This window comes from Orbicella franksi, chromosome 8 (assembly GCF_964199315.1).
Source record: "Orbicella franksi chromosome 8, jaOrbFran1.1, whole genome shotgun sequence".
In the NCBI taxonomy this organism is placed as follows: domain Eukaryota; kingdom Metazoa; phylum Cnidaria; class Anthozoa; order Scleractinia; family Merulinidae; genus Orbicella; species Orbicella franksi.
Window position 1 is genome coordinate 11,762,672 of NC_138152.1, and position 14,474 is coordinate 11,777,145.

General features: G+C 39.3%; 1 protein-coding gene across 3 annotated transcripts in view; it reads right to left on the bottom strand.

Moving 5' to 3' along the window:
• Positions 1 to 1,886: 1,886 nt before the first annotated feature.
• LOC145495347 (uncharacterized) overlaps positions 1,887 to 14,474 on the bottom strand; it is a 19,830-nt gene continuing 7,242 nt past the window's right edge. For 2 of the 3 annotated variants that reach the window (XM_081474948.1, XM_081474947.1), the window contains 7 exons: positions 14,052 to 14,474; positions 12,949 to 13,367; positions 9,987 to 10,719; positions 9,349 to 9,460; positions 7,636 to 7,885; positions 6,137 to 6,928; positions 2,809 to 4,954 (listed from right to left, as the gene is read on the bottom strand). The exon at positions 14,052 to 14,474 is cut by the window's right edge and continues 72 nt beyond it. In XM_081474948.1, coding sequence (XP_081331074.1) covers positions 3,677 to 4,954; positions 6,137 to 6,928; positions 7,636 to 7,885; positions 9,349 to 9,460; positions 9,987 to 10,719; positions 12,949 to 13,367; positions 14,052 to 14,474 — 4,007 coding nt within the window. In that variant the 3' untranslated portion in view covers positions 2,809 to 3,676. The other variant, XM_081474949.1, reaches the window with a different exon arrangement.

Genomic DNA, 14,474 nt, shown 5'->3' on the forward strand with positions numbered 1-14,474 from the left:
ATTAACACTTGGCGAGGAGAAATTCATTATTTCTAAATAATGAATTTACACACTCAGTGAAGTTCATTATTTATAAATAATAAATTTACACTCGGCGAGGTGAAATTTATTATTTCTAAATAATGAATTTACACTCCCGGTGAAGTAATTTATTTATAAATAATGGCATTTACAAACTTTATGATATGTAAATAACTATTTTAGAGATGACCTGATATATAAATAATTGAAGTTGTTTAGTTTATTATTTATATATAATAACTCTATGGTAAAAGATTATTTATAAATCAGAACGTACCTAAAATAATTATTTACATATCAACGGACAAGTTCTTGTGTCTTATTTATAAACAAATTTTGTGGCGTTTCCAATTATTTATAAATAAGGGGAAAATGGCATAAATTCGGTCTAAATAATAAATTTACAAACGGCGCCCCATAAGTTACTCGCCCGCTCGCTCGTTAGATTTTTTACGAATGGTTTGCAGAGTCTGCAGACGGCGCGTAAACCAATTCAATGACAAAGCTGCGAAAACAAACCCACTTGTAAGCCAATTTACCGCAATAAAAAAAGATAAACATGTTGTTGTCCGGCTTAGGGTCGGTCCGTATAGTGAAAAACTGTGACCTCGGGCTTAAAGTGCTGCCCTCGGCCTGCGGCCTCGGGCAGCATTTTTAAAACCTCGGTCACAGTTTTTCACTATACGGACCTCCCAGCCGGCCAATAACATATATATTCTCATTGGGCGTTTTTAAGGCGAGGAGCGCAAACTTCTAAGAGGTCAAAATATGTGGGAAATGGTTGAGTTCAAGAGCTAGTATGGGAGATGGAGGCTCTGGATCATCAGCTCCTGACAGTGGTAGTATTGATCCATCAAAACATCAATGTTGAAAACTGTTACAAGTGATCTTTCAAACTTCTCTGAAATTATGCATTGCATTCCTGCGATCCTGTTAACCTTTCAGTTTCAAGTTTTGGTCCTGAGCAATTTGATATCTAAATAATCTCATCACAAATACTTTTTACTTTTTACAAATACTGCATAAATCGGGCTATTTTTCATGTTGAATTCAAGTCCCAGTGTCCAAAGTTCTAACGCAGCAATCTGAAAACTAGAACAAGAAAAAAATAATTCACCTTCTGAGCATGAACTATCTGATGAATCGATCACTTGTACTTCATACAACAAAACAAACTGGGAGAATATTTCAAGCAGTTTTGCCTGAAGGAAAACGACAATTCTTTTTCTCATTCGTATTTTTTTCTTCCTTTCCATTGGCCCAGAGCCTACCACGTGACCTTCAAATGATTGCCTACAAGTAATGGTCTGCTCATGCGTAGTACCGTCTAAATGTGTTTTGCTGGAAATAATATTCTGCTCATGCGCAACTGAAATCCCGTTCTCGGGTGAAAAATGGCAGGAGTCCAGCGCACTAAGGCTTCTCATCATCTTTGCATACTCAGCCCGTTATCACTAAAATACCACTGAACGTTTCTCTTTAATATTTCTTGTTTCCCTAGGCAATCTTTAAGTGCCCATAATCTACTTTTTACTTTGTCACTTGAATCTAGACTATAAATCAATTCAATTCACTCAGCTCTTGGAGCTGAAAGCTTGGGGCACAAAATCACATTTTACATAAGTCTAATAATTCTAGCTTTAGTACCTTTAAGTATGACGGTAACACACGATGTACCAGGAAGATAACAATCATCCGTGAATATTCCTGTTAGTTCTTGGCGAATTCAAATTCAAAAACTGTTTCAGCGAATGTAAAAAAAAAAAATGTTTAAAAGGCGACACATTTCCCAGAATTTCGGTTTATAAAAATCATACAGATTTATTCGTGGGTGAAGGTCCTACGCGACCTTGACGATCGTTGAATGAATTGATCAGTCTTTCAATCAGTTTACTTGGACACGTTCCGGCTCAAGTTTTACTTGTACAACAGGGCTAATTGGAGACCTCTACAAATATTGAAAGCCTAAGTCTTGGAACACATTTACAGGCCAACTCGCTAAAGATATGAAATACCATTCTGTTTCAAAATTTCTTTTCAAAAACTAATTACATACTTGTTTCTGTTTTTCATTTGGAGTAATATAATTGCCTTTTACATTATCACATGAAGGGCTTCTATGAATTTGTTCGACCTTTTCCGAAGCACTGAGTGTAAACTTAAATTCATAGCGACAGCTACACCATACAATAAATTCTCAAACTAAAAAGTATTAACACTTTGAGTTAAAAATATATTATCAAAGCACCCGTGTTTTCGAATGTTTTGCAAAGACTTTGTAGCACTGGAAGCTAAAATGGACCATTTGTCACTTTAAAAAATTGGGAACCGTAAAACTTTAAGCTACTTCTGAAAGATAACATCTCAGCATTCCAAGAGGTTATACAGTGGAATCCCGTTACTATCACTACAACTACATCAAAATATTGTGGTTGTATTCAAGGGATTCTTTAAAAAACAAATAACAAGAAAATGACTGACTAAGCGTTTGCTTAACTTCGGGTCAAAAAAAGTGCCCGTAGTAATGAGTTGATCGCACTAACGGAGTGCTCTTGAGGCGGGCTTCAACTGACGTTGATGTTAGAAGTTACGCTCTTAAACTTATTTCCTAGTTGTGTAATACCTGTGCTACATAATGTGCATGTTAACTGAGATAACAGAAAGTTCTTCAAACGCAGTCTTTCCTTCAGTTTTAAGAAGTTGCAACAGTCATTGTTTCCTCAAGAGTTTCTTGAGTCATGTATCACCACAGTGAAGCGGTCTAACCTTGTTAACCTGTGAGAGAGAACGGTGTATGCAACAAATAAACAAGTGGTAGAAAATATAAGTTACAAAAATGATCTGCCACTGGCAACTGTACATATTTTGTATAAAGGAGATTTCATTTGAGACGAATAACTTGTTGACAATCCAAATTAACCCAAAACTTCTCAGCAATAATAAAGAAAAAGATAGTAGCCATCAGAACCGCTATTGTTCACATAGGATTGGCACCAAATCTTTGATGCAGGGATTCGCTTGTAAAACGAGTGTAATCCCTAGATCGTTGACCTTTGCGTCCAGTTCAAGAAAAACTATCAAAAATGTGGATAACAGGGGCCAGTTTATCAAAGGTCAGATAACGCTATCCACCGGTTAAATCACTATCCAGTGGGTAACTGTTGTTTATGTTTGTATTTTCAAATGAAACTTAAAGTAATCGTCTGCTTATATAGAGAAATTACATTAGACTTGTTTTCATTCCTCTGATAAACTTTTCAAAACATTGGCTCCGAAAACTAAGCACTTCACATCTTTCACACAAATCTCTTTCCCACGACAAGATTTCTCCCACGTATGAAATCTATACATTGCTTGTAAGACTGGTATCAATTTTTTTCAAAACAGCCTTCTACATTTGGCGACTGCGAAATGTCTTCTGTGCAGTTATACGATATGTTCTGAACGCGATTGATTTAACTTGTCATCTAGAGAAATTGTTTTTTAGTGTTTCGAATATTTTCGTTCAGAGGCCCTTAACTACAATATATTTTTACATTCATCTTGAAAGAACCTTTTCATAAAATGTACACCACCTTTCGAGAGTAAGGCCACGGAAAAAACCTAGCCTTTACTTTCCAAAAGGCATGTGTTGAAATAACTGTTAACAATTCCATTACATTGGACTCAAAGAGCAAACTACGCGACGAATGAAAGTCTTACCATGAACTAATCCCCTCATTTTTTGAACAAGAGCTTCGCACTGCTCCTTCCAGCTGAAAGTATCTTCGTAACTTGTTCGCAGTCTTCGAATCTCTTGCAGCCGCTCTGCCCGGTCTTTCAGACGGACGGCTGCGATTGCCTTGGCCCACTCTTTAGGCTCGGCTGACTGCACCACAAATGGCTTGCCTAATGGTAACAAGCGCAGTGCATCTCCAATACCCGAGTTTCCACTCACAAGAATGGGAAGACCAGCAGACAAGGCTTCCAGCGCAGTCAGACCAAAACCCTCCGTCCTGGACGGCATGATAGCAAGGTCGACCTCGCAAAACAACTCCTTCAATCTCTCCTTGTTTTGGACAAATTTCCTGACGACCAGTTGATCTTTAGGGATTCCACAGTGCAGCAACTTGTTTGCGACGTCCTCTTCTTTTCCATCCGGTGCGCCCACAAATATCAGACGGTACGAGCTGTCTTCCAGTTGAACTATTGCTTTAGCAGCAATGTCATATCCTTTGAGACTGAAGTCTTCTTGATCACCGCGGCCAAAAATCAGCACCCTAAACTTCTCGCTCTCGAAAGTGGCTTGCTTTATGACTGAAAATTCACTGAAAACACCTGGAGTCAGCTGAATTACATCTTGGCGTTCTTTGCACGATCGCAGGTAAGCAGAGTAGGCCTCCTTCAACTTGGGTCCAACAGCCACAACAGCACTGGCCAACTTGCACAAGTCTACTTCGGCTCTGTTCTTCTCTTCACCTTTCGAAATGGCCTCGGAATAATTCTTGTGCATTCCGAGTTCCTCGGGTGCAGTATGCACTACCTGGACCCACTTACAACTGTGCGACTCTCTAATGACCTGGGCTTGTTTACCAAGCTTCGCTCCATGACCCAGAATGACGTCAATGGCAAGGTCTCTTGGTGGGAAGCTCAACCATTCAAGGGAGTCGTAGCCCGGGCGTCTCTCTGCTTCTCTAATGGCAATGTTGTGGCTTTTAGCGACCCTCCTTTCTTCTTCAGAGCAGGCAAACTGTGGGACCAATAGAGTGACTTCTACTTCCATGTGTTGTGCCAGCTGTAAGGCAAGCTCTCTGTTTATGGTTGACAAGCCTCCCTTAGACGAACGCCACTCACTGGCTAAGAGAGTTACATTCAAAACTCTCTCGGACGTCCCTAGATTACCTTGTGCTGGCTCGCCCTGAGATTTGCCAGCTACAGTGGAAAGAAATCTATCCTGCAAGAGAATGAAAATGTCTTAATAGGAATACAACCAATTTTCTCGGTTTATATTGTAAGCGGGCATGAGATAAACCTTTCCCGCAATGCAAGACTGCAACACTCTTTCAACTTGGTTTATTAGGGTGCGCGTCACGAAAACCACAATGAATACAAGGGAAAAGTTAACTGTGGAAATTTCTCCAGTAGTTTTATTCCAAGCTTGTCAGATGTGAACAAAACAGGGGAATCCCATTACTGTTGATTTTCAGTTCTTTGCATGAATAACTACCGCATTCTTCCTTTTGAACGCTTCCCTAGAGACAAGTAATGGGGATGACTATTGAACAATTATTCGCCAAAAGCAGGGTGAACATTGGTGAATCAATTCACCGAGACGAAGTCGAGGTGAACATTCACCAATGTGCACTGAGCCTGAGGCGAATAATTGATTTAGTATAATTTTCAGAGGTGAATATCAAGGACTACAAAGTAATGGACTACAACATAAAAACACAGACGCAATTGTTCGTGCGCATACACGTATGCACCCGTAGTTTTAATAATAATAAGCTTGCATGTACATCGATTGTCAATCAATGTACTCAGCGAGTTCGGCAGTAAAACAAACGAGCGCAACACTACGAAAAATAAATTCAGCCGCTACCTTTGTTTTATCGTTGTTGACTTCATTCACTGTTGTCATCATGGCCTAACAATGAGTAGCTTTAGTTTGAAGAAAAATAAATTTCGGTCAATCTATCTGACCTGCTGCCGATCAACGCAACCACTACGTTTACGATTCTTAAATGCCTTGAATACGAGTTCTTGAAAAGATTTTTGGTCCAAGGGCGACAGCAGTCATTTTGAAAATTCCCCACCCTTTCAAATATCCTGGACTTGGTGTGATGTCGTTCGCGTAAATGAGACTGTCCGCCATGTTTACTTGCCGAGATGGCAAAGATGTGGAGCTTAGTAACCAAGCTCTAGCGGGGTGAATATAGCGTCATATGATGAGCTTTTCGACCAATCAGAATGTCCAATTCTTATATTTACCTCTGGAAATTATACTTATTCCTGATTAGTGATATAGGTAAATAATACCTTTTGCGTTTGTTTTGTAACACCCATGCTGAATTACGATGTCAACCACTGGTGTTATCACTTGTGAAATACATTACGTTTTATTCATAAATCATACCTGGCTTGTACTTTGTGGGTACCACTTTTCCAGACCACGAACTGTGAGTACCATGTCACTGACGCTTTTCATGCAGATCAAGCGTCCTCCTTGTTTTATTTCAAGGAGGTGCAAACAATCTTCGTGTGTGCACAAGGTTTGGCTGTGGTTTGCACACACTTGACGTCCCTGCAGACAGTAGGGGCATGCAACACAGAACTCGTACCGCAGATTACCAAGGTACTGAAACTGCTTCAACAAATCTTGTAAAGTGTCTTCCACAAACGATCGCACACTTCTTGCTGTTTCTGGCGATGTCGAAACTGGAACTGCTTCCTCTTCAGCTCTTTGCTTGAGGGAAATCTTGATGAACTTCTTTTTGCAAATCAGAATCATATCATGTATTATTTGCCGACCAACAACAAACCAAGCTCCATCTCGGTACAGGTTTGGGGGTTGTACAGATCCAGTCTTGGAACACCAAGATATCGATCTTGAAACAAACTGAGAGAAGAATCCATGCGGAACAAAACCATCCACAAAGTGAAGATACAACGGGCAAGGATCGGTGGGCGATGGCTCCAGTTTAACAAGGTTTTCAGGTGGCGACTTAAGCTGAGCGGGTACAAAGTACTTCACATCACTTGGCGAAGCTGAGAACTTGGCGATCAAACCAAACCGTTCCATCATGTCTAAGATGTCTTGCTTGACAAGGCCTTGCTGAATGAATTTGGAAAAGACACGATCGACAAGTTCCATGTTGAGGACACCGCTTGTCTCTACCTCCAGCCAGTACTTGGATTCTACGGGATCCTAACAGCAACCAAAAAACAGTCTTACGTTGCACAATTACTTTTTATTGAAGCAAAGGAAGATTTGTGAAAACGAAGTTCAACATGTCACGAGCATGTGACAAGAGAAAATCTGAGTGCCCGACGGCATTTGAACCCATTACCTCCCATATATCAGCTGAGTGCTATAACCACTGACCTATGGCGAAACTCATGGTTAGCGAGGCCACAATTATACTACAATTCTAAGGGATTATTTTTATAACCCTGCTGGACCTTGCGTTCTGTAATTTGTCTCATGTATGTTCACTAGCATCGGTAAAAGACCTAGAGAAAAGAAACGGAAATCGCCTCTCGTAAAAATTTATGTCACTGAGGTATGATGTATCTTAAGACTTCAGCCCTCATTTTACAGGTCCGTCTTTCATAATCTTCCTTAATCTTGCTAAATTTAACTATCCCGGCAGCTTTTTGGTTTTGCCACGTCTAAGCTATTACTTTGAGACTTACTTTCTTTGAACGTAGTTTTAATCTATGGTAAATAGCTACTTTAGTAACTCACACCGTTAATGCCCTTGTCTTCGCCCAGAGGAACAGACCTCATTTAAAAGCTGTCCTCAATAAAAAAATATACGTAGGTCCATATGACCAAGAGTTTGTTTAGGGAATACGCTAGGCGTTTCGTATAGACGATAGGCTTTTTAAGTCCTAAGCATAACGTCCTCGTACCGCTTTGTTGAAGGGTGGTATGGTTATCAGCATCTTGAATAGCTCAATTAACCATTGCGCCTTCAGTATGACTGTGCTGCGGTGCTTTACAATCATTCCGAGGTCATGATAAAAATGTAGCATGGCGTAGAACTGGTCTTTATCCTCGATAAAGCACACTTCTTTGGCATACGTTTGAAGTTGTTCCACATTCATGTGATACACATTCTCAGCTACCAAAGCTTCAACGACCTTTTCGAAGTTGAACCACCTAAAGAACAATCAAACAAAATAACTAATCAGCTTAAAACAGTATTCAAGTATTAAACAACTCCCCCTTAAAATTTTTAAAAACAAAATTAAACATAATATCTTACAACCATATTGCCAACATTCACCTGAAACTTACCAGTCACTTATTTATTGCTAATTTACTTTATTCCTAGGTATTTAGTGATTTAGTGATTTGCTTCCGCCACTTACTTATTTCTATTTTTCATTTTTTCCTTATTTTGTCTCCTTACTGCCCCCCCCCCCCACCCCCTGAAGCTATAATGCCAACCAACTTCTTCATATAAAATAGTCAATACTGTTTCATTTCACTCAACTCGATTAGCTTTTAGTTATTCTGAGTGAATCTAACTAATTTTCTGTTTCAATCGTCTTTTTTTTGTAACCAAGAGTTTGTATAGTTTGGTAATAAAGTGTATGCTGTATTGAGATCTCCTAACCGAAGAAAGAAGATGACATTCCAAAACATGGGCTTCGAAGATTCCATGAAAGGGATAATTGATAGTTCGCATAGGAAAATTTCATAGAAAAAAATCTTGGGAAATGCTATCTGTTACCAAGATGACATATGAATGAAAAATTCCCATCGAAAGATTTTTACGGATATTTTCCCTGTAAAATTCGAAGGAAAGTGCATGAAAAATCCCCAAGTAATACTTCATGGAAATTTTAAGTTTAATCACATATAAGACATGGCTCGTCAAAAATCCTAGTTTCTTGATAAGAACGCGCATTTCGTCTTTAACAAATTCATTGAAGGGTATTTCCTTGGTTCTCTCCACTTATGTAGCCTAAATTAATAATCCCCTCGATATTTCAATGAATCTAGTGCAGTTACAAATAAAGGATATACCTTGCAAAACCTCTTTCCCAGGATAGTACCATAGTTTCTAAATTAAATGTCGGTTCTCTAAGATAGAGTTGTAAATAAGCCCTTCTAGCATTTATTGGAGGCATAGCACTAGGTTAAGCTCTAATGGTTAAATATATGGCTGTCCAAAATGATATACAAAAACCCTGGCTAATAAACTTCAAAGCTGAAAAATGCAGAAAAAACTAAATGTCGGGTCTACGTACAAGACCAAGTTTGAAATTACCGCCACACGGCGTTCAAACGAGAAAATACGGTAAGTAAAAAGTAATGAAAAGACTGAGGGAAAATGGAAACACTAGTTGCGCTGATGTGATAAAAATGATGGCAGATAGACAGACAGACAGACCCTAAATATACTACACCACCCCCGTGTAGAACTACGAAGTGCACGAAAGGGCATAAATGAAATATATAAAAAGAAAGAGACATTCACGAGCAATTATGTTGCAAAGAAACCCAAAAAGGTCTCAATGGGAGATCATAGAAATTAAATCCTTTTTACAGGCCTCTTGTTCACTGCTGTTATTGTAAAGGCGTGAAGATCTCTTTCTCTTGTCATTTCACTTTACTTCACTGGTATCCTCTCCCCCATGTATGGCTCCTGTCTCAAAACATCCATGATTTTGGTTCGAAGAGCATGAATTCCATCATCACTAGCAACATCAGTGTCACTCCCCTGCCCTGAAAATTACAAATGGTAACAAGACACTCAGCTGTAGAACACCCAAACAAAGTTACGCGTAACATCCACTCTGATCCTAGGCGAATGGCAGTTGTTACAGACAAGCTCTTATCACCTGTGTCTTCTCTGTACACGTTTGTGATTTGTGCTTATTTCCGCCACAATTCGAGAACATGATTCAGGAAAGATGGTGTTAAACGTTTACAAACAATATACTCTAAATGGTCCTTACACCGAAGACCCAGCCATGAACCTTCTGAGGTATCTTAGGAAGGGGATGTTAACAATGTAAATCTTTCCAAGGCTATCTTTATCGCAATATATACTCTCGATGTATTAAAATTGTTCCCTCCATACAAAACAAGTCAATTCTATGAAAGGCATCGCCAGTATTTGATAACATCCTGGAGGTTTTACCGATTTACTTTACTGATGGCTTTTATACTTAAACCAAATGCAGACTTGAACCTATGTGAATTTTTTTTGGCTGAATCAGTGGTCCAGCAAAAAAAAAAGATCGTTTACCTGTAAACCATTTCTTGATCTTGCGTAACAATGACTTCTTGCCCAGAGTGTTGTCAATGCTGAAGAATGGCCGGATAACATGCTTCTCGTATTCCTTACCAGATATTCCCTGCTGTATTTTTGATGTCGTAGCCTCGATATCCTCAACTGGTTTATCAGCATGAGTGCCAACAATAAACACTGGAGGTCGGAGATATGGCAGCATGCCGCCTGAGTTGCCAACCATTTCCTTTCCTGTTGGTCTGATACTGTGAATTGTTACTAGCCATGACAGCAGATTCTCCAGATTTGTTTCGTTGTTTGGGTTTTCCAAAAATTTATCATGTGTTCCTTGTCGAACACAGGGCTGGGCTGGGGCGTCTAGTGCCTTGCTGAGGTTATGCACCAGGACATACACTGCTCGTGATGACAGGAACACAGGGTGAGAAGCGTAGTACAGATGTTGTCCGGCAAAATCCCACAAATCTACGGTAACTGTCGACTCCGCCTTGTTGCCTACATTTCCAGCATCCAGATGCTCACGAAACATGTTCTTCAACCACTGATTAGCCTTTCTTGTGACATCATCTGGGGGTGAGGTACCATCAATCATCAATGCGGAATCTCCATTATAACTTTCACTACCACCATCTACGAGGTCATCAACTGTATTCTTTGCATTATCTTGTACTCGCGAGTTACTCGCTGGCGAGGGAATGTTTCTGCTCTTGAGATCACCACTACTTTCAGAAACCTAAAATGGAGGTTTTAAAAACAATTTGTGTTCCCGTTAGGGCATCCTCATTGTTAATGCGGTGTCTATTTAACAGTCTTTAATTAATCTTTCTATTTTATGTCTTTCCTTCTCAATCGAAGGTAAAAGTAAGGAGAAACATAGCGCTATTGCTACGCTGATGGCGATTTTCACAGAAATGAGTGAAACTATACAGTTAGTAAAAAGATCTATTTAACAATTACATTATGGGTTCGAGATTTCTATGAGGTGATAGTTGATGAGGCCAAAGGCCAAATCAACTATCACCTCATAGAAATCGAGAGCGAAAAGTCTAATTGTTTTAGTATAATTCTAAGTGAAATTTATTTTAAATAACCGTTTCCAATAACTTGTCGACGTATCATTAACATTTGGGCCTTAGAAAGATCGCTCGGATTGAATTGTCATTTGAAATTGAAGTTGTGTGCGCGCGCACCTAATTTCTTCAATAATTTCAAGATTTTTTAAAGTCAAGGAACCGTTGTTTTTCTTTTAGTCTTCTCATGAATTTATTTACCATTTGCAACAAAATGTTCCTCCAAAACTTCGTTAAAACATAAAAAACTTCGCCATTTCGTAGACGACCTCTGGCCACTGCACTCTAGTGGCTGATAGTATACGAGTAGCTCAGCGAATCAGATTGCAGCATTTGCATTAGTATATCAATAGAATTCTACTAATGGCTGATAGTATACGAGTAGCCCAGCCAATCAGATTGCAGCATTTGCATTAGTATACTAGTAGAATTCTACTGAATACAAGAAGAGCAAGGTTTAAAAATTAAGCGTAATTAAAAAATCGTCACGATTATATTTCTACCAACACAATGGGTAGATGTCCACAAATAGCTTAGAGCTATGTTTTAAGGCCCCCCTCTTGAAGCTAACGATAGAATTCAGCTTGCACAAGGCAAGTGGAACATTGTTCCAGAATCTTAGGGCACATACACTAAATGCCTTATAAACCCCCAAATATTGACTCAAACATTGTCCTAGTGTATTTTTGCTGATTGAATAAAGCATGAAGTTTTCAACAGATTCAGTCCGGCTTTTGCATTTTAGATCGTTCAACCTTCCATGGCCAGTCACTTTCCTCAAAAAAATGCTTTGGAAATCCGTTATCCGATGCGAATTTCGAGCCACCAACAGTAAAAGACGGAACTTCGGAACTACTTTCGATCATTCGAGAATCCGTCAAGTATTTCCAGCCTCGGTACTCAGCACGTGAACCTCTTGACTGAAGAATTTGTCGCGTTTAGATAAAGAATTTTTCGGAGTAATCTCAAGAAGTTCGTCCGTAGCTTTCGCTTGAGGAACATTTGAAGAGAAATTGACAACGTCATAGCTGTAACTAAACCTTCTGATGGCCCAAACTCGTGGAATCTCGATTTCGCGTCTGGTGAGACATGGAAACGAGACAAGTTGTAACACGGCAGCGCTATACAACTCCCGCGCACGCCCAGATTGGTATGCTGCTTGGCTTCACTACGCAGGAATAAGTCAAATTATTCTCGCATTTTGATTGGTTGTTACTTATTATCTATTGGAGGATAGACGTATAGATGACGTCAATAACCTTTTTTGTTTCTTTACTGTATGCAACAAGTAGATTCCATATAACCGCGCTTCTGTTCAGTAGCAAGCTACAGATGACCTCAAAATGTGGTAAGAATGTCCGTGACACACTCGCCTAATGATCAGTGACATAAATGCGCCACTTTTTTGTTCTTACCGCATTTAGACGTCATCTGTGATCTATTTAACAATAAGATTAGAGCTCGAGATTTCTATCGGGCATAGAAATCGAGAGCGAATAATCTAATTGTGTTAAATTGTAAATTGGGTAAATCTACGAGTCGTTCAAAACTTCATCTAAATCCTCCTCACAGACAGCTCGAAAACACCGTCATTTTGTCAAGAAGTGCACACTGCTGCGCCACTCACCATCTATAACAGAATAGATAGTGAGTAGCGCAGCCAATCAGAGAACAGCATTCGTGATAGAACGCTAGAAGATTGCTACTAATACTGAACAAACGCACGGCAACATGGAATGTATTTGTTAATTATACACTGATCGCTCCTTAATAATAGATTTTGAAGTTGACACCTCTTACTTCTAGTAAGAGAACTTCAGCCGATAAGGGAACATGGAACCTTTTAGTATCTTTTTTATTTTATGATGAGCATCCCTCGACTTTAAACAAACCTGATTTGTGTTTGATCTTTTTCTGTCCACGGCCATTATTGATTCGTCTAGTTCTACAGTCATTTTCAAGTTTTTCTTAGCCCCATCGCGTATCCAGTGATACTGTTTCTCAGCCAACATTCTTGATATGTCTTCAGAAAATTCCGCCAAACCTGGCTTATTCTCGCTAATGGAATTCCAGTTTTTAACTTGTTCGACTTCAATCTCGAAGACTGAAGGATCAACTTGGATTCCCTCAGTGCTCTGTTCTTTAGGGTTAAATGGCAAACCTAAGAGAGATTTCTTCAAACTTGTTTTTCCAGCACGATCCTGACCAACCAATAATACTCTACCACGGTAAACATACACAGATCCATCCTTCAGCGCTTTTTCATAGAGCTGCTTTGTAACATCTCCTTGCACTAATATTTCTGAAGGAGCTGTAGGTGTAATTGTAAGAAAATGCAGTGATTTTTCTGATTGCAAAGGCTGTATCTACGGGAAAGGCAAACAGACAATAATCTTAAGTTTCAACCACAACGTGAAATTGGTTACTGTTGCACACTTCAGTTAAAGAAACCTGCAAGTGACCAGAAAGTAGCAAATAAGCACAGTCCCTGCGACGTTAGTATTTTGTAATATACTCTCTGCAATACACCCTAAAAGTCCGAAAGCAACGACCCCCGAAAGTAACGAGTCCCAAAGGCAGCTAGTTCCGAAAGTAACCGAGGTCATTACTTTCGGCAGTTTAATGTATTCAAATTAATTTTTTTTGATCTTTGTGTTGTCTAATGTAAACGTGAATACGATTAGACAAATTACTATTATCTTAACTTATTCTCATCCACATTAAAATACACTAAGCAATAACACACAGGCCACATCGATTTCGATATATTGTAAAATTCTAACATGGCCCCAGCGATCAGCAGACTAAAACAAAATAATTCATATTGAGGTTGAAGCACGAATAAACAGTTTCTCTGTTTTCGTGCCTTCAGGTTTAGAAGCGTGTTTGAATTTTTCCATTGCGAATAACTTCTAGAAGTGCGCAGTCAAGTCAGCTATGTTGTTACATCATAATGCACCAAGACATGGCTTAACTGGCCATGTTTTATGCTAACCTGCAATGTCTATGTAAATCCACTGCAGCTGCATGAGATTTCTAATTTCTTCGAACGCCAAAGGGTTACCTTTCACGGACAGCTTTTCAAGATGCTTTAAGCCAATGATATCTTTACAGAGTCTTTTCACTTTGTTATGCTTCAATTCCAGCTCCTGCAGTTTTTCCAGACTTGTCATACTTCCCGGTAGTGATGACAGTTGATTGTCATTCACAAACAAGTGCGTCAGGTTGATCAGGTTGACAACAGCTTCGGGAAACTTTGTTAGCTTGTTGTAGTTCAAATTCAGCGTTGTGAGGTTTGTCAGGTTGCCTGTACGTATTGGCAACCCTGTGAGTTCATTGTTTGAAAGGTTAAGTACTTTAACCTCCGTCAGTTCTGTGACAGCGTCTGAAATTCTTAACAATCTCCTCCATTCCAGAT